Source organism: Zingiber officinale, chromosome 2B (genome assembly GCF_018446385.1).
Source record: "Zingiber officinale cultivar Zhangliang chromosome 2B, Zo_v1.1, whole genome shotgun sequence".
Taxonomy (NCBI): domain Eukaryota; kingdom Viridiplantae; phylum Streptophyta; class Magnoliopsida; order Zingiberales; family Zingiberaceae; genus Zingiber; species Zingiber officinale.
In genome coordinates, this window is record NC_055989.1 from 99,305,602 (window position 1) to 99,327,342 (window position 21,741).

At 38.6% G+C, this 21,741-nt stretch overlaps 1 protein-coding gene across 1 annotated transcript; it reads right to left on the reverse strand.

The window, feature by feature from the left end:
- Positions 1–5,561: 5,561 nt before the first annotated feature.
- Positions 5,562–7,476, reverse strand: LOC122046492 (cytochrome P450 71A1-like). Its single transcript, XM_042607209.1, has 2 exons — positions 6,482–7,476; positions 5,562–6,406 (listed from the first exon to the last, which is right to left on the reverse strand). The coding sequence occupies exons 1-2, from the start codon at positions 7,412–7,414 to the stop codon at positions 5,783–5,785; spliced, it is 1,557 nt and encodes a 518-aa protein (XP_042463143.1). The 5' UTR covers positions 7,415–7,476; the 3' UTR covers positions 5,562–5,782.
- Positions 7,477–21,741: the final 14,265 nt, after the last annotated feature.

Here is a 21,741-nt window from a genome sequence, read left to right on the forward strand (position 1 = left end):
CTAAATTATGTATGATATGTGCATAACCTATTTGAATTCTAAAAATATACAGAGGCAAACCCTAGCTCTGATACCAATTGTTGGTTAATCCTAGGAAAATGTACCGGTTCCACTATACAAAAAATTTTTTGTATAAGTGTCGAACCTTTCCTTAAATAACCTATTGTGTTCTTTAGAAGTTAAATTAGGAATCACAGACGGAACTTAACATCATTGATTCCAAATTTAACTTATCTATTCTTAATGGTTTAGATTTGAATCGCAAGCGGAACTTAACACTATTGATTCAAATCTACCTAAGTTATTAATTCCATAAATATTAATTTCCAAAATTGACTTCCAGGACTACATGGTGAGGCACATGGCCTTCTTGGATATAGGAGCAACCACCACCGCCTAGGCAAAACCTTTTAAGGAAAGCTAATATTTATTTCCTTAAATAACTCTAGGTTAACCAAAAAGAACAATCGAATCACAAATTCGAAAAAGAAGAAAACACAAAATCGAAAAATAAATTTGATAAACTAGATCTAATTGCCTTTTGTATTTAGAATTCTTACAAAGAAAATAACTAGTATGATGCGGAAGAAAACTACTAGTTATACCTTCTCTTTGTAAGCTAATGACCTCGAGATCTTCTGCCGTATTTCTCGCCTCGCCTTGGACGTCGTGTGGGCGACGATCCTCCAAGATGAACACCACCCAAAAGAGCTTCTCCTCTTCTTCTAAAATCCGACCACCAACACCACCAAGGAGAAGAGAGCAAAAGGGAAAAGAGAGAAGAGAGGGAGGGTCGGCCACTTGATGATCTCCAAGCAAGAGAATAAGAATTGTGTCTCATGAAGCCCCCTCACCCCTTCTTTTATATTACTTGCCCAAGGCAAATAAGGAAAAACTTTTTACAAAAATAAAATCATCCAAGAGTTTTTCCTTTTCCCTTTTAATTTTTCCTTTTCTTTCCTCTTGATTGAATCAATCACCAAAATTAATTTTTGTGATGATTTTATGTTTTTTATTATGGCCGGCCCCTTGCTTGGGCACCAAGCAAGGTGGCCGACCACCTTATCAAGAGGAAAAAGGAATTATTTTTATATAAAATTTTACAAGAAAAACTCTTATAAAATTTTACAAGCTCTCTTTCCTAAAGTAGGAGTTAAAAAAGGAAAGTTTCTAAAAATTAAAATCATGTTTTAAAATTTAAAAACTCTCTTATAAAATTTCATTTTTTAACATGATGATAGAAAATTTTAATTTTAAAACTTATCTCCCTTTTTTTCTTAAACTATGAGGATGGTTAAAAAGGGAAAGTTTTAAAACTTTTAAAACTCTCTATTAAAACATGTGGTCAAATTCAGATAAGGAAAGTTTTAAAAATTAAAATCTCTCTTTTAAAACTTATAGTTTTCTACAAAGAGAAGATTTTAAAAATTCAAAACAACCCTCCTATTTGAATTAATATTGGTCGGCCCCTACAAGCTTGGTCACCAAGCAATAGGGTCGGCCCCTATAAGAGGATGTGGTCGGTCATTGCTTGGTCACCAAGCAATGGTCCGGCCCCCTTCTTGGACACCAAGAAGAGCCTTACATTTGGATGGACTTAAGGCTATAATGAGGCTATGATAAGGACCTAGAGGAAAAATTTGTTTTGGCCTTTCGATGAGCTTGAGTATCCCGTGCTCGCCCCGAACACACAACTCAAGTTCATCGATAATAACTCATTCCACTAGAGAGTTATTATCGCACTACCGCACCAATCCCAAATTACATTATGGGCTCCTTCTTATCATGAGTGTGTTAGTCTCCCTGTGTTTAAGATTACGAATGTCAACTAATTAAGTAAGTTACTGACAACTCACTTAATTAATATCTAGCTCCAAGAGTAGTACCACTTAACTTCATTGTCATGTCGGACTAGGTCCACCTGCAGGGTTTAACATGACAATCCTTATGAGCTCCTCTTGGGGGCATTCTCAACCTAGATAACTAGGACACAAATTCCTTTTATAATCAACAACACACACTATAAGTAATATCATTTCCCAACTTATCGGGCATATTGATTTATCGAGCTAAACCTCACCCATTGATAAGTCAAAGAAATAAATATTAAATATATGTGCTTGTTATTATATTAGGATTAAGAGCACACACTTCCATAATAACTAAGGTCTAATTCTTTTACTAAGTCAGTACAAAAAGAACTTACCTAAACGATCCTACTCAATACACTTAAAGTGTATCAGTGTAATTTATTAGTCAAGATAAACTAATACTTAATTACACTACGACTATTCTGATGGTTTGTTCCTTTCCATTTTAGTCGTGAGCAACTTGTTTATAATTTATAGAGAACCGACAATATGATCTTCTGAGTGTGACACCACACTCCATGTTGTCTACTATATAAATTAATTAAACAATTACATTTAACAAATAAATGCAGATATTGACCAATGTGATTCTTTTATTTCAATAAATGTTTACAAAGGCTAGGCTTTCAGTATACACTCTAACAATCTATACCCACAATTTCAACATCTAAAGTTTTATTTAGAGTTGCTTCGTTTGCCTCGATTGGAACACTCTCATTTTGTGAATGTGATGTTATCGATGCAAGAACTTGACTTCCCACAGTTGAAGTAGTTTGCATAGAACCCTCAACCTCTTTATCATTAATTTCCATCTCAAAAGATATATCATAATATCAAAAAATCATATTTACTCATCCAAATAATCCCTACATTAACAAAAACTTGTAAAGAAAAAAAATTGAATTATTTTAAGGTAAGCTTGTGTTAAGGGAATGCACTTAGATAGAAATAGAAGTATTAATTTAAGAAATTATGGCAAGACAAAAGAACAGGCAAATAATGATAGAAGATATGTCTGAAGCAAAATCATTCCTAGGACATCCACTACTAGAATGAGATCGCATCATCAATAGCTACCCTCGATCGACCAAGCTTAAAGAGAAGAGAGGGGTTCATGAGTCCCCATCAGGCATGTTCTCCACTAGAAGAGAGTTGCCCTCCTATACTGAAGGAAAGGCCGATCTAGGAGCTAGGTCATCCATTCAACTTCAACTAGGACCTCCACCAAAGCAAACGAGTGAAACCTTGAATGAGGATACTTCAGTAGTCCATTAGAGCTAGCTAGCCACCCAACCAAGCTCAAGCAATCAAAGAGCAAGCTCCACCATCTCCCCAGCAGAGGAAGCGAAGTAGAATTCATGAATCTAGGAAAAGAATGAGAAGAGAGAAATTGACACAAATAAAAACTTGAAATATGGCTCACTTGACCGACGGGAGCAACCGTTGAAATGCTAAACGACAATGGAAGTTGAGTGGGGATGAGATGAACGGCGATGGATACGACAGGCAAGAGCCGATGGGAGATGTAGATTGCCAATGGGGACATGAGATGATAGGAGATGCAAATTGTAGAGTCTAGAGATCGATGGCATACGAGAATGTGTAGGCCAACGCCGGCAATGGGAGACTAGAGAGGTGTAGGGCAAAGACCAAACTTAGAAGGGAGCGATGATGGGAGACTAGAGAGGCGTCGAAGGGAGCGACGTCGGCGAAGATCAACGCAAGCGAAGAGCAGAACCACAAAATAAGGGTTTAGGAATTCGGGATTTTTATCTGACTTTTATTATTATTATTATTAAAATCTAAACTAGGGCAGGTTCGAGGATGGTGATAGCATCCTCATACCTGTCCTAGTTTAACTTTGGGGATTTTAAAAATCCCTGAACCCAAACTCATACCTGAAACAACTCCCCGAACCCACCCCCGTTTCATGTTTTTCCCATGGGGCCCCAACCCATGGGGAAAATGTCATCCCTACGAGGAGGGTGGTGCTTGAGCGTGGCTGTCGAAAAGGGCGCTCATCGGCCAAGGTTGTCCGAGGCTAGTGAGGAAAGGACATGGCACTGCGGCAATGTAAATGAGAGCGACCGAAACAACAATGCAACCTCACTGGCAAAGGGAGAGGACACGACAAAGAGGGGAAAAAATTTAGGGCAACTATCAACTTAAATAGGATAAGCCAAATAGACTTTCTAAAACCCAAATCGGATTATCCCCTTAAAATACATAAAAAATTATTTTAAATTATGAAAATTTTCATTAAATTTTTAAATATTTTTATAAGTTTATTTCCTTATTAATTATATTATTTTATTAAATAAATTTAATTTGGTCAAATTTTAATAATTTTAATTAGTTTTAATTTTTATTTACCCTCCTGTGTGGATATAATATTGGTAGCATTTAGTTCTAATTGGTACATTTAGTATGCATGACAACTAGGCATTTCTAATATATTTCTTCATGATTAGGAAATTGTATTTATAGAACAATACGGTTCATTCATCCACAATTTCTATATATCTCATATTTATCAACTCAAGAAATTCATTATGATCTTCGATAAACTCCTCATGCATGATTTCATCGATTATCTAACTGGTTACAAGATCAAGGATTTTATAGATCAAAGATGGTCTCTTTTCTATTCTATAAATATAATGATAGATATATCATTTTTTTTTCTTATTTATGTGTTTAATATATTAATAATCGGCAATAATCAAAAGAGAATCATAACTCTATTAAATTTTCTCAATCAAGAATTTTCTATTCGAGATTTGTGTATATAGTGCTTTTTTTTTCTTGCTATTGAACTTATCACATATGACAAAGGTTGTCTTCTCTCTCAGAGCAAATATAATACTGAGCTTCTTGAAAGAGCTGATGGAGCGTGTCTGATCTCTCACACCAATTGTTATAAACAACTTATCTGCAACTTCATCCATTTATGCTATATTTGATTGTCAAATTTATCGAAGAATTCTTAGATCCTTATAATGTATCACTATCACATAACTTGATATTACCTTTATAGTAAATCATACTTGTTAGTTCACTAGTGCTTCCACTAAACAAAATTTGGGAATATGTGAAAATAATACTTTGATATCTCAAATGTGTTATTTTACATAGTATTCTTTTATATGGTTAATCATCTCAATACTTGCATGCCTATAATGATACAAATTAAGCAAACTCTTCTGAAGATAGACACTTTATTAATGGATATACAATATTTTTGGGTAAAACATTATCTTATGGAATTCGAAAAAACCACCTACAATATCTCATTCAAGCATTGAAATTAATATAAATATATAAGTAATACAACGTCTGAAATTATTTGACTTTAATCACTTTTTTTTTAAACTTTATCTTATATTAAATGTTGCACAAAAAATTTAGTGTGAAAATAATACAGCAACATACCTTATAGTAAATCTAATCTTTTATGCTGGTATAAAATTTGTGAAAATTAATTTTCATTTTATTTGAGAACATATGATAACTCAATAATTAGTTGTCTCTTACGTTTATACAAAGGATCAAATTATTGATAGTCAAATAATATTTCAATAGACTAACGAGTAAACTCAGCATCAGGGACTTTCCAGTAAGATTATCAATGGTAAAAAAGAATTATTCGATGCAACCGTGCCAAATCAAATGAGTATTAGAACACTCTAATTATTATAATAAATATTTCCTTTATTAATCTATCAACTATAATTAATTGATAGAATATTATAATAATTGTACTATTTATGGGCAAACTAGATTATCAACTAGTTTATTACTTAAACCCATTTATTTCCCAATTACCTTTCTGTCTTTACACCCAGTACTAAGTCACTTCTCAACCATGACTTGTTATTGGTGTGTTTATTCATGGTAACATGTAGATGTAGCTAGTGTCGACAAGGCTTTGCCACAAGAACAAGTTTGGATTTCCTGTGAATCACAATTGCATGCCCTTCATCCGCATCCAGCTCCTCTGCCCTCATCCCATCAGGTAACTCCCAGTCGAAATGAAGCAGTAAGGTGGCCAAGACAAGCTCCAGGGTGACCTCAGCCATTCCAATGCCAGGGCACCCTCTCCGGCCAGCGCCGAACGGCAAGTACCGGAAGTCTTTTCCCTTGAAATCAAAAGCACTAGTGTTCAAGAACCTCTCTGGACAAAACTCGTCAGCCTTATCCCACAGCTTCGGATCCCTACCTAAGGCCCATGCATTGACCAACACCCTGGTGCCCTTGGGAATGCGATAGCCCTGCAGCTGCGTATCCACCGACGCCTCTCGCGGAAGCAGTAATGGTACAACAGGGTGCAGCCTCAGAGCCTCCATGATCACTGCCCTCAGATACTTCATCTCTTCCAATTTCTCCTCTCCAATTATCTCTTCTTTGGCTTCAGCTATGACGACTCCTCGAATCTCCTCTTGCACTATGCGCATCGCATTTGGATGGCGTATGAGCTCCGTCATGACCCATTCTATGGTCGCGAATGTTGTATCTGTGCCTGCAGCAAACATGTCCTGCATCCAAATATTAATTGACATGTATGTTTTTAAATTAAGATGAAAGATCAGGGGGGGAATTAAAGAGCATACGAAGATGAGGCCCTTAATGTTCTCTTGGCTGAGAGAAACGGAGCTATCGACATCCCCCAGAGAGAGCAAAATATCAACCAAATCTTCATTGTTATGAGTGCGTTCGTTGCTATTTCTCATGTTAATGTGGTCTTGAATGACTTGCTCGATGAAGGTGTCGAACTCGAGAGCGACCTTTTTGACCTTGTAATCGAATCCGTTGAGTCGATCGAGCCAACCCAGCCATGGAATGTGGTCTCTCAACGGGAACGCGATCAACAGCGCTGTCATCTCCTCAAATAGCTTGCTCATTTTGCTCCCTCTGCCCTTTTCCTCACTGTACGTCCGCCCCAACGCCACTCTGCAGATAAAGTTGCTGGTGAACCCGATGATGACGTCGCTGACGTTGACCGGGCGGGAGGCGGCGGCGGCCGAGCGGATGTCGGCGACAAGAAGGGCGACCTCTGCTTGCCTGGCCAGGCGAAACGAGAGCACTCGTGTGTGGCTGAGTAGGTGGACGGTGGCGATGCGGCGGAGTTGGCGCCACTGCTCGCTGTACTTGCCGAAGATCAGGTCCTGGTTGCCGTAGAAAAGGCGTTGGATCACGGTGGTGTGGGGGCGGCTGGCGAAGGCGACGTCGCGGGACTTCAACACCTCTTCAGCGGCGGGCGGCGAGGAGACAATGACGGTGGGGACACTGCCGAGGTGGAGGAGCATGACGGGACCGTACTTGGCGGAGAGTTCTTGGAGGATGCGGTGGGGGAGGGAGCCTGAGAGCTGGTGGAGGTTGCCAATGACCGGTAGGGTGGGTGGAGATGGGGGTAGGAGATGGGTGGGTGACTTCCTGGATTGTGTCCGACGGAGGAAGTGGACGAGGAGGAAGAGGAAGGGCAGGACGAGGAGAAGATGAGAAGGGTGAAAGAACTGGAACAGCATAGTGCAAGTATTAAGCATAGCACCTCCCGCGTTGATAGACGAAGAAGGCGAGAGGGAGGTGGAGGTGAGAGACTCCAGATTTATATATATATATATATATATATATATATATATATATATATATATATATATATATATAGTATTGATATTGTGCGCGACGCGCACAGTCGCGCACAATATCAGTGTTTTTTATTTATTTTTTAATTTTTTTTTAGTTTTTTTTAATTTAAAAAATTCAACATTTCCTTATTTAAAATTTAATATATAGATATATCCCCTAAACACATTACAATACTCAATAAATATTTAAATTAATTTTATTTTAATTTTTTTTTTAAACCAAACACTATAACCTAATTAGAAAGCCTAAACCCTATAGGTAAAATCTAAAAAAAAAATAACTTTAACACTATACCCAAAGCCTGAACCCTATAAATAAAATCGTAAAGAAATTTTTTCATTATTTTTAAATTCAAAAAAACTAAAAAAAATTTTAAAAAAAAAAAAACACTGATATTGTGCGCGACGCGCACAGTCGCGCACAATATCAATACTATATATATATATATATATATATATATATATATATAGAAATCTTCTCCTGCGGTGCATTTCTTACGGGTTTGGTGCGGTAGAAGTGATTTGGCATTCCACGTCAAAGCCAAAAAAAATCTTCTCCTACGGTGCATCTCTCTTCTCGTCTTCTTCGCCGACCTCGCCACAACGCTGCCGATTCCGGCCGCGATCCGGCCGGAATCCGGTCGCGATCCGGCCGGATCGCGGCCAGAATCGGCAGCATTGCATCTGCTAGCGTCGCGGCGCAGACGGCCTGATTCCGGCAGCCATCTGGCCGGAATCCGGCCGCGATTCGGCCGGAATCCGGTTGTGATCCGGCCGAGGGGTGTTCCGCCAGCGTCAAACGCCGATCACCGGCAAACGCCGGGAGAAGCGTTCCCTGATCGGTCACCAGACCGATCAGGAGGTTCCCTGATCGGTCACCAGACCGATCAGGAAGGCAAGTCCGCAGCGTGCGTTTTTTTATTTTTTTTGGCTTTGACGTGGAATGCCAAATCACTTCTACCGCACCAAAACCGCAAGAAATGCACCGCAGGAGAAGATTTCTCTCTCTCTCTCTCTCTCTATATATATATATATATATATATATATACAGAAATGATATGCTGCGGACAAAGCCGTGCGAATCGCTGCGGACTTACCTTCCTGATCGGTCACCAGTCCGATCAGGGAACCTCCTGATCGGTCTCTGGACCGATCAGGGAACCTCCTGATCGGTCTGTAGACCGATCAGAAAATAATCGGTTCCCTGATCGGTCCAGAGACCGATCAGGAGGTTCCCTGATCGGACTGGTGACCGATTAGGAAGGCATGTCTGTAACGATTTGCTCGATTTTGTCCACAGTATATCATTTATATATATATATATATATATATATAGGTGGAGGTGAGAGACTCCAGATTGATATATATATATATAAAATGGACTCGAATATATATATATATATATATATATATATATATAAAAGGGACTCGAGCGGTTTGAGTACTTTAATTTTTTCAATTAAAGGAAAATTATTTGTTTATTTGACATGCATTTGCTCGTGGGAAACAAACACACTTATATTGAAATAAGTTGAAATAATATCAGCAAAAGTGTGCACGCTTTCAATTATCTAAGCTGATCCGGTGGAACGTGATAGGGCCTGTCTTGTAGAAGACACTACAAGAATATATATTTTTAATGATATTTAAAAATGTCATTATATACTACCTATATTGACATTTTTAATATAATGACATTAAATTAAAATATCCTCTATAGTGATGTCGTCTAAAGTCTCATGACATTTCATAATGTCACTATAGCATAAAAATAATCACACCATTAATGTTATAAATAACATCAAAAGTGTCACAATCTAAAGATATAATGACACTCTATAATGTCAGGAAATATTTTCTTTAAGGACATTTATATATGTTGTATTATCATCATAACAATGACAAAACTAAATGTCACCAAAACTTATTTATTATGATATTTATATTTTTTATAAATGTCAGTAAAGATAATTTATAAGATCATTTAAATATCACTTTAACTAATCTATAATGACATAAATAAATATTATTATAATCATTTATAAATATATTTAAACTGATCATTAATATTTATTTAGAATATATAATATGAATTCAATTTTACACATCATCACAATCCATCCAACATTTAGAATAGAAAAAAATATAAAATATAATTTAAAGTGCAAATAGAATATCTAAATTCATCCAATAAATATTTGAGTCAAAATTACAAATGTAAACTAATGACAAGTTCTTTATATCTAAAACTAATTACACACTACACTTAAAATATTAAATTTTAGAACTAACAAAGTTTTATAAAATAAAAACTCAACTAGGCAAACCATCTTCAACCGTCATATTGATTCACAAAAATCCAAGTACCCATCACCTATAAAACACAATGAATGTATTGGTATTAGTGAAATAAAATAATATTACAGACAGAAAGTTAATAGAAATAATGATAAAGATGGAATATCATATCAAACTAGCTAGAAGATGTAAAATATCATCTCATATTCACCTAATAATAATCTTCACTTACTATTTACTACAAATACATTTCATATTTATTTAAAATTATAATAACATGATAAATATAAAAAATTAATAATATTTGAATGAAATATGATGGTATATTAGTTCGGCACTTTAGTTTGGCGTGCAAAGAGTATAGGAACATTTTGTGTATCAAAGCACCTTTGATAATATCAAAGTTGGATGCAACTTTTAGGTATTTTGTAAAGTTGAATGAATGATAGGGTAAATTGCCATTAATTGTATAGTCTTTATGGAGTTCAATGAGAAGGTAAGAAGCATAAAATTGCTTTCAAATAGCCAAGACAAACAAGGATCTAATTAATTCAACTTCTACAACTATAGGATTTACTAATTGTTTTAAATATACTGATTTAAGAGATCTAGATATTTTAGTGATCGAATGAGTTCAATGAGAAATTAAGAACCATATAATTAGTCGAGACTAATAAGGCTCTACTTAATTCTACCACATAGCAATATTGTTTCCACAACCCAACCCTAATTGACTAGCTAGTCAATGTCAGTATTATTGCAACAAATAGATCTATCTCTGATTATGCATATATATGTAATCAGGAAATAATTCATACCAGTGTAGGAAGACTAGATGGTTTCCCTGAACTCTCATCCGGAAGATCATCTACAAGAGCATTAGTTACAACAAGAGCTCAAAGATATTCCACAACTCTTCTCCTATCTACTGCATGACTTCTTTGTTCAAAACGTTTGATGACTCAGGACTACCAAAAAGATGTCAGGTAGTTTAACATTGGATCAAGAAGAAAACCATGGGATTGTTTATGTACTTGCACTATCCTCTGCAACTTAGTATAGCATGATGCAAATGCATGTGATGCTAAAGAAGCCTTAAATTGCATGAGCTAATAAACAAATCCAAAGACTGAGATTGTATATGCACTTAGCAGTCTCCTCAGCCACTTAGTACAAATGGTAATAATGCACACCATGCTAAATGAGTCCTAAATTACATAGGGCCCCAATAGACATAATCCTTCCATGCACAATATTTATAACAGAAGATGAGTGTTGATAACATCACGAAGTGTGTCATGTAATATATGTTAGAATACAAAGCAAAGATAATTCATTCCTCAAGTGAAAATTTCATCAGGACAGCAGATATGATCACCTTCAAATAAGTCTAGTTTGAAGATCGATGCAAAAAATCAGAATATTACATCAAAATAGCAGGAGAAATTATGTTGTTGATTTACATAAATCCATCAATTGTCAAATGATCATAAGCAACATCTCTTGTAATAAATATACCAATCTTACACCATACACAAGGGCATAAAATCATTCCATTTATATTAGCATTAGAAAATATAAAATGTAAGAAACTCTAAATCCATTTTTATACTCCTCAGTTTGTCTCGGCAAAACCATCCAACTCTTATCCATAATGATTCTACAAAAATATTTATTCAAATAAGTTTAACATTATGATAAATTGAAATTTTTTTTACCATGACAGAGGTAAAGCATGGAGAACCAATAGGCAGAATTCAAAGTGAAATAAAATTGGAGAACAATAACTTTTAGAAAATATATTACATTTCCTAACATGCAAGATTCATTTACTGAAGCAAGGGTTCTAAGTAACAGATGATGTAAAAGGTTTTAATAACATGAACAAATCAAATTCTATTATTAGGTCTTCAACCATAGGAATTAGGCAGACTAAGGCATTAACTGAAGCAAAGATTCATGAAGCAACAAGTATCCTAATTGTTAGAAAAAGAGGGAGAAACCTAAGAGAAGACGAATGGTGGCTTTGGCGTAGTGCTGAAAAGAAGAGAACTGCGACTTGTGGAAAAGGGGGTGGTGCTGAAAAAAGGAGAACTGCGGCTGGCAGAAAAGGGGAGAACTGCGACGTGCAGAAAAGCTCAACTTTGGATATGGAGTAGCTGCCCTTCTTTATCTCCTCTGTTCTTGCAGGAAAAGAGGAACGAACTGTAGTCGACGCTCGCTGCCTCCGATTTCGCTAAAGAGAGGGAAGAGGCAGAGGATACGGGGCGCAGCGGTGGTAGAGACGGCGCGCGGCAGCAGAGACGGTGCGCGGCGGCGGAGTGCGACAGTGAAGACGAGGCGCAGAGGCGAAGACGGGGCGTAGAAGTGGAGACAGGCACAGTGGCGGAAATGAGGCGCAACGGTGGAGACTAGGCACCATTAGGGAAAAGTCAATCTCTAGGTTAAACACATTATATAGATTTTATTAATTTATTTATAATGACATTTATAAATTATGTCATAATAAAGGATCTAATCAGATATTATACTTTTAAAATTAATTAATTTTAATAAATGTCGCTATAAAAACTGTATAATGACATTTTATAATAAGTGTCATAAAGAAAATGTCCTAATAAATCTTTTTTCTTGTAGTGAGATAATTGTCACACATGAAGGGTCATAGTTAAAATGATCAACGTCCTAGGTACTCATCGGATCGGATGAACCATCTTCCCGATCGGCATGAAGAGTAGCCGATCCGACACTTCGACAGCTCAGTCAAATACCGAGCTTCTGACGCTCAAATAGCTCAAGCATGGAAGGACAAAGGCCGAGCGACCGTCTCGCTCGGTTAAACGATGGGCGCAACCTCGACCAAGCAGGCAGGGCTCCCTCGCTCGACAGAACGGAGTCGTACAGCAGACCATTGGCCGAGCGGACGCTCGACCCGACCATGGTATCACCCGGACGGTAGACTGGTCGAGCGACTCTCCCGCTCAGCCCAATAACGGACAAAAGGAGCAGTTGGGAATATATTCCTAGGGACCAGTGTCGCTGACAGGTGGCATGGTTGGCGGCATGGTCAGACGGAGAATCGTACGGTACGGAAGCTTCCACTATCATGTCAGGGATATGCTCAGATTGTTAAGGTATGGCGCTAGACACGCTTTTCTGACACATTCTTTCCAGGTATACTCTGAGAAGCGTGCATGCCTTAGGAAGCGTGCATGCGCCTCTCGAGAGCCCTATATAAGGACCCCTAAACTTCGACGGAGGTATGTTCACTTTGATTGTAGCTACAGTTACGTTGCTGCTCTTTTCTCTTCTCCATTTCATTCGTTTGTCGTTGGTGACTGATTTGAGCGTCGGAGGGCTATCGCCGGGGAACCTCTCCCCGGTTCGGCACTAACGACTTGTGGTTGCAGTCTTAGCTCGTCGGAGGCCCCCGTCATCTTCAGTCTACATCCAGTTAACGTGAGCGTCATCTCCCCAACGTCCGTTGACTCGATTCTCGGACATGATCAAATTTGACGTCGTCTGTGGGAAGGCACCTGCATACAAGCCGAGAAGATGGAAGAAATTGGACGACTTCACACCATGACGCTCACTCAGGAGGAGCTCGACACGCTCATACAAGCACGAGCGACAAAAATAGTCGAGCAACAACAGCAAAGAGCATTGGCCGATCGGCTGGCGCAACAGGCGACATCAGCCTCGGGAGGCCGAGCGGCGTAGAAAGATCAGCCAGAACAGATGTCCATCTAGGGACAGAATAAAGGGTCGACCGGCACGCAAGGTGAGGCACCCCCCGCCCCGATACCATTCCACCGAGCTTTGTTCCAGACGCCCTCCAAGATTGCGCAAGCAAACCAAGAGCGAGATTCTTCGTCAGATGAAGTGCCCATTCGAGACGCAAGGAAAGGCAAAGCATCGAAAGCTGATTTGTCTCCCGAGCGAATCAACCGCTAATTCTCCGAGGCGATACTACAAGATCCGCTGACGAGGCACTACGCTCCTCTAGTGACTGGAGAGTACAACGGATCAACCGACCCGGACGACCATCTTGGTAAGTTCAACACCGCCGCTACTCTTCATCAACACACAGATGGAGTCAAATGCCGAGTCTTCCTCATTATATTATCCGGCTCGAAATAACGCTGGTTTCGGAGGTTGCCGGACGGGTCGAACCGAAGTTTTAAGGACTTCCGAATGGCTTTCCTCCACCACTTCGCGAGCAGCAGGCACTATCAGAAGGCAAGCGTCAGTCTGTTCTCCATGAAGCAAGGGCCAAGAGAGACTGTCCGAGCCTACATCCAGCGCTTCAACCAGGTAAAGATGGTGTAACGACCACCCTTCTTACTATACTATACTACTCTCTAAGGATGACCGTTACTTAACTACTAACTCTACTTAACCGGTATGATCGAAACCACGAGGAGTCCTTACCGAAAATTTCGACAGAATCTCCCCTGTACCGGTGACCATAAACTGAGATACATACATAGTATACATCAGCCACAGGTGGCTGGAATATATATCAAACACTCACGCAGTTAAATAAGTGACAAACATCAAAATATCTACTTATTAAACGGAACTCATCTCCATGCAATCTAAAACCAAAAATAATCTCAAATGACATGAACTTAAAATACAACTTCAAATGTTTATTAATTACTAAAATGCGGAAACTTAAAAATGCCCAAGCCTCTCCCATAGTCCTGGCATCACACACCATCTGCGCCACCTTGTCGCCTTCCTTTATCTGCAGTAAGAGGAAATGCAATCTATAAGCAAAATGCTTAGTAAGCGCTATCTAACTCACAAAAACTCGATATGCATGTGAATATACTGAAAACTAAAACTGAATGCTCAAAAGGAAAACTACTCATGCTCATCTACTAGTAAAAGAAACAAACATACTGAAATGCTAAACATGTAAAGCTACTCATGCTCTTCTAATAGCAAAGAACAGTAAACTAATCTAAATAACATGCTAGCATAAAAGAAAACTCAACTTGCTGATTTTAAAACAAAATGGAACTTAATTCATTTGTTCTAAACTTATTCGTTTATCTCACTTGTTTAAAACTTATCCTTTAATACTTTTATACTTATGTGAAAACTTATTTTACTTGTTCAAAAACTTATACTATAATACTTCAAAATAATAATAAACTTTCTTCTTGGGCCCGACAACTGTATTTGCTATGCGCGCATCCCTAACTAGACCCAAGGTAGTTAGTCTCGAATCTAGTAGGGTTTACTATTGTAACGACCCGACCCATTTGGCGACCCTCGGGTCGTCGACCGTCGGCCGTGTCGTTACTACTAGGTTATCTAAACCTAGGGACGACTATGGGAGCCCAACCCAAGGACAACTGAGAGTCCAGCACAGTGCCACTGATAAAAGTAAAATACTTGTTATCTTTTAATTCTTTTAATATATAATGCCTCGGCATTTTAACAAGCACCTTGTGTGCCAAAAATTCCTAAAGTCTTGACTTTAGGATCTACATAAGGTCTTGGCCTTTTTCTTGCTTTTCTTTAGCTTTCTTATACTTGTTAATACTTCTAATAAAAGAATGCTTCCTATAAAAAAATTGAAATGTTTAAACAACCTCTAACATCGGAATGCTTAAACCATAAATCTGCATACTATGCTAAATAAATTCTGCAATGCTAAACAAATCAAACATTGTAATGCTAAACTATCAAGGACTGTCATGTTAGACAAATTTTAAAATCTGCACTATAAACTTTAAGGAAATCTGCTCTAAAGAAATCTGCATTTTAAGCTCTAAGAAATCTGCATACAAGCTTAATCAAATCTCTGCACTGCTAAAGAACCTAGATACTTAATAAATCTACACATTCTGAATTGTTTCCAACCAAGCAAAGCATAAGGAAAGGGTGCTTCTATCAAACTAGAACTCACTGGAATTTTGGATCCTATATAACTCATTTCGTTTATTCAGAACTATCACTTCTATTTTCTTGCAATTGCTACTCCCAAAACTAAAGCCGTTCATGTCAATTGCTTAGCACGAACAAAACTAAAAGTAAGCTCCTCTGTTCGTGCCCCTACTGTAACACAAATCAAGCTATAATCTGCTTGAATTTAAAAGAAAACCCATGTAAAACTTGTTCAACAATATTTCCTCAACCTGCAATGTTGATTGTGTCTGTGTGTCTCGGCATAGTTGCTCAACCAGTAAATAGCATACAGACATAGCAAGAGTGTAACCTAATTTAAACAAATTATTCAGTACCAATAGTGGATCATGCACTATATGATTCTTACTAAGGCACACCAAAAGTTTGTTAATTGTCCCTTCCTTTGGTTTGAGGTTATTCTCCAACACATTTACCAACCAAACCATGGCTTCTTCAACCTTGCCAACCTTGCAGAACCCATCAACGACAAAATCATTTATGCAAACTAAAGGCTCCAAATTCTAAACCATTTCAAGCTTACTGTCGAGCAACAATAACTAAAACTGCAAAGCTAATTGTAATCCGATCCTGCTCATTGGGTAACAAAGCAAGTCTAAACCCGAATTACCAATTGTAAGGGCTGAAGAATCTGACTACAAACCTAACCCATGCCTTTCTTCCTTGAGATTCATGGCAGCATGCTTCAAAATTAAGGAAGGAAGACCAAATCCCTATCAACTAATTTTTGTACAGTATGTTCCGAAAACAAGAAAGGAAATCGAAGCTCGAAACTACCCTTACTGCAGGTGAGTAGCAACTTACAGCATGTTCTTGGATTCAAACCGAATGGGAAAAACTTCTAGGGTTCGGACAGCTCGAGATCTCCGACCCTTCTTCATGCTAACAGTTCCCTCTTGACGAGGGAAGCTCGGATCCGAGAAGAACTTGCGGAATCCCTTTGGCCGGCCACCGGAGAAGCCCTAGCTCCTCGCTGTGGTTTCGCCCGAGAGGAGGAGTCGCGGACGCCGCGTGAGGAGGAAGAAGAGAAAGGAATTTGGTTTCAGGTAAATCAAGCCCTAAGTTAAGTTCCTCTTTTATAACTTCAATATTTGGTTAACTTCTTTAAATAAATTTTCTATCTATTCTAAACAGAACTGACGGCCTGAACACTTGGTCAACCGCGGCTTGGCGCGAGTTGGAGGTCGCGCGTTCGAACTCTGCTTGGCTCCCTTTATTTTGGTATTTCTGTTCCTATTATGGCTTAAGTATAATTTGGTTCCTATATGTTCACAAAACGCTTGCAGAATAGTTGGCTAGCTGGATTTGATCAAGGTTTGGTTTGGTCGGAGGTCTCGGGTTCGAATCTCGGCTTGAACATTCTTTTGTCGAAACTTCTTTCGTCTAGTAAAAATACCAAACGACCTCCAAAAATTGCATAAAAATACTCTAAAAATCTCTAGAATATTTCTAAAGTATTTCTAAATATTTTTAAGAACTTTTAGAACTCCTAATGAGGGAAATTAGGTCATTACAGATGGATATTCCCTCGGTCTCATCCGAGACCATGATGAACGCGTTCACGCAAGGGCTCGTGGACGGGGACTTCTTCCGATCGCTCGTCAAGAAGCCACCTCGAGACTACGACCATATGTTGAAGAAGGCCAATGAATACATAAACATGGAGGAGGCTCAGGCAGCCAGAAGGAAGGAAGAGCCATCAGAACCATCGGCGCAGGCCGAGTGAAGGCCGCCGACCAGTCACTAGCTGCCAAGAGGGCCCCGAGCCGAAGGAGCCCGACCACATCAGGAAGCAAGGCCCCACACCATCCAGCATATGGCCTCCGAGTGACCAAAGCCAAAGGGAAAGGTATGGACTCCTATGTTCTGTTCTTGTTAGTTAGAGCCCTAGAGTCAATCATTTGATGATTGTTGTATGGACTCATTGTATCATATTTCTTATGTATATAAAGGCATTTGTTTATAGTTATTATGCTTACTTGTATTGGTGCCAAATAACTAAATATAATAGCGTCCTTGAGTAGAAGGTTCTTACCTATATCAATCGATTGGTTGAATCGATAGTGAGATGATATAGGGAACACTACTCTTAATCATTCCTAGTCGAGTATTAACATTTAGGGACAATGTAAATGCGATGAGACTAGCATGTAGGTCAACTAGATGACTTGATCTCACAAGTCATGGATATAGAGATATCAAGTTGACACATGGGTATGCATTGGAGAATGTATACTGAATGACCCGCCATGAGAAAGTATCATGGATCATTATATGAGTGTCATATACTTTCTCATGTGGCTATTAGTATGACTACTAGTCCTTGGACCTGAAGTCACCATGGTTCCCTACATAAGGAGTTACATACTTTGGCTTCGTCAAACGTCATCCGTAACTGGGTGGACTATAAAGGCGATTACTGGGTATGTAACAAATTATGCGGAGGGATGTGAGTGATGTAGATGGGATCTATCCCTCCTATATGACGGGAGTGACATCGATATTCTTGATAGAGTGAGACCACTAAGTGCATGTTCATGCCCAAATGAGTCAATATGAGATGTTGAGCTCATTTGATTGAGTGAGTCTACTTGGGATTCAAGATTTAGATTGATTAGAGGATGACACGGTCTATCCCTCACATTGATCAATCTAAATGTCTAGGATAGAAGGACACTTGTCATATATTGTGAGGAGTCACAATTAGTAGTCACAAGGTGATGTTGGATCTCAACATTCTTGTAACTTGGGTAGTAATGATGTGTTGCTAGATACCGCTCATTACTTATACTTCTAAATGGGTTTAGGAGCATTGCCAACGTTACAAGAACCTATAGGGTCACACACAAAGGACAATTAGATGGAGATTAGGTTCATTTGATGAACCTAAAGGATTAGGTTCATGTGATGAACCAAATTGGATTAAGAGTAATCCAAATTGTGCTAATTGAGTTGGACTCAATTTGGTTCATGTGTTAAGTGAGTCTAATTTGGACTTAGACTCATTTAATTAATTTAATTCAATGAATAGAGATTCATTAAATTAAAATTGACTTGAACCAGTGGTTAGATTAGATCAACCAAGGGAGAGAAGTGGTCAAGTTTGACTTGACTTATGTAGGAAGATGAAGAGTCAAGTTTTGACTTGACTTTGACTTGACCAAAGCCACATCATCAAGGCTTCTTCATTTGGTCAAGTTTGACTTGACCAAATGGCACCTCATGGGAGTTACCAAGAGTTGTGACTCTTGATATTCCATGGGGGTTACAAGCCTTGAAGTGGTCGGCCACTTAAAGAGGAAATTTTAGTGCATTTTGTGTGCTAATTGATTTCATCTTCTTCCTCCTCTCAAGCTCTCATCTTCTTCTCCCTCTCCTCCACCTCCTTGGACGAAACTTCTAAGGGTGCTAGCACACCTTTTAGTTGTTTTCTCCATCATTTGTTTGTGTGGATACACATAGAGGAGTATCTACTTTGATACTCTTGAGATCCGGCGAACCTTGGACGAGCGAGATACGCGAAGGACATCGCTTCAAGGGTAAACTCTTCTCCTTCGTAGATCTAGTGTAGATCTAGGTTAGAAAACTCATACTCGAAGTTTTTCGAAATTTTATTCTTCGTACGGATCCGGTGGCGAGGGATTTCGGGGTTTTTGCAACGCAAAAAGCGGTTTTTGCGGCCCAGAAAACCCAACAGTGGTATCAGAGCCACGTGCGAAGTGAGTATGATTTTTAATTTGTATTTTTATGAAAATTGAAGATATGTAACTTTCTGTAAAATTATGATTTTTATAGTTTTTATGGGTATTTTTCTCGTAGAAGCGAAGCACAAGTGTTTAGACACTTGTAGACTTCGACTACCGAGAAAATTTTTCCAAAATGGCAAGGTTTCGCCCCAAATCATTTTGGGACAGCGGACTAAGGCGTTGTAGGATCTCTTAGGAACACTCGCGATGGTTATATCGCAGGGAATTTTTACTCATAAAATCGCTAAACGGGACCGCCGGGAATTTTTACTCATACAATTGTAAAAATTGTAAGAAAAATTATAAAAATTTATAGAAATTACATAATTTAGAATTATGTATTATTTTGTGATGGTCATGGCCCAAAAGACCCAATTAGATTGAAAAATTGTATTGAAATTCATAATATGGCCTGCGCGCCATTTTGTGTTTGTGCGTGTTGTACTTGATTCGCGACCTGCGCGTCGTGCCTTCCTCTATTTTATATTTCCTGTTGTAAATTAGTTTAGACTCGAATGTAACTAGAGTTTCACCTTTGTAATGTACAAATTGGAATGGTGGAAGGTCCACTCAAGACGGAGTTACGAGGAGGGCGCGAGCAACACAAGGTGGTCAAGGGAAGGAGCTTGAGAAGCTGTTGACCTTAGGTTAACTATCCGATCTTCTCATTAGCTTGAGAAGATCGTAGTAGGGTCATGACTAATCACAAAACAATTAATTAATTTCTTGTGTGTGTATATGTGATGCATGCTAGAATAGTAATTAATTAGCACCTTAACGATTCGATTCGATCAATCGCGTATATGATACACCTCGACAATTAGATTAGATCTAAATCGAGTACATGATGCGCCTTAATGATTAGATTAGATCTAAATTGCGTACATGATACGCCCTAACAATTTGATTAGATCTAAATCGCGTATATGATACACCTCGTCGATTAGATTAGATTTCAATCACGTCAACTCAAAAAATGCCTACCATGCCGTGATACCTATCACTACCTCGATCACATGTTGTTGTTGAATCTGCCAAAGAAAAGCAACACATATTATCTTGGTAGGGTACGGAGGGACAATTTTGGTCCCGCCTATCAACGCATGGGTGAGTACAACTCAATTAGATTGAGTAACTAGTTAACTCAATTGAATCGAGTTTAACTATAGGCATTTATCCAATGGTTGGTAGATAGGTCAAAATCACGTTTATATTAACTCTTGGGTGTATTAGCCAAAGCTAACTCGAGCTTTAATATAAATGCGGATTTTGATCCTATAAACAAGAGTTGCATAGAGATGTAATTAGTAATTAGTTACCTACCGATCATACTAAGTCTTGGGTGATTTAGCCAAAGCTAACTCAATGCCTAGTATGATGTGGATCTTGTCCCACACGAATTATAGCTAGTTGGTTAGAATCTAGTAAGTGTAGTTTGACCACATCACTGATTTGATTCTGCAAAAGTTCTATAATTCAGTGGGAGCATCATTTAGTTAAAGGCCTAATTAAATGATAAAAGGAATATGATATTTACTTTCTGCTTTAATTTCTGTTGTAGATTGTCATGACGTCAAATACGAACTCTTTCTCCCTGCGTTCTGTCCTTAAGAAGGACAAGCTCAATGGAGCTAATTTCCTGGACTGGTACGGGAATCTGAGAATTGTTCTCACACAGGAACGTAAACTGTACGTTCTGGAGCAGCCAATTCCGGAGGCACCTCCTGCCACTGCCACGCGAGCTGACCGAGATGCTTACAAGAAGCATCAAGATGACGCATTAGATGTGTCATGTCTCATGCTCGCAACCATGAACTCTGAGCTTTAGAAGCAACATGAGTTGATGGGTGCTTATGATATGGTTGAACATCTTCGTCAACTGTATCAAGGACAAGCAGGGCACTAGAAGAGGAACTGCACAGGATACCTGGAAGATCTTAAGAAGAAGAGAAATAAGATTTCTACTTCATGTATAAATGTTATAGAAGTCAACCTCTTTATTTCTTCATCGTGAGTATTAGATACCGGATGTGCTTCTCACATTTGTACTAATGTATAAGCGCTGAGAAATAGCAGAGCATTGACGAAGGGTGAGATAGACCTACAAGTAGGCAATGGAGCACAGGTTGCTGCTGTTGCTGTAGGAACTTATCATCTATCTCTGCCTTCTTGGCTTGTATTAGAATTAGATGAATGTTGTTATGTGCCTGCTTTAACTAAGAACATAATTTCAGTTTCTTG

Bases quoted from the DNA above. Each gene is read 5' to 3' on its own strand.
- LOC122046492 (XM_042607209.1), bottom strand. From the start codon at position 7,414: ATGCTTAATACTTGCACTATGCTGTTCCAGTTCTTTCACCCTTCTCAT. The intron at 6,407-6,481 runs GTATGCTCTTTA...ATTTGGATGCAG, and splicing joins ACATTAAGGGCCTCATCTTC to GACATGTTTGCTGCAGGCAC.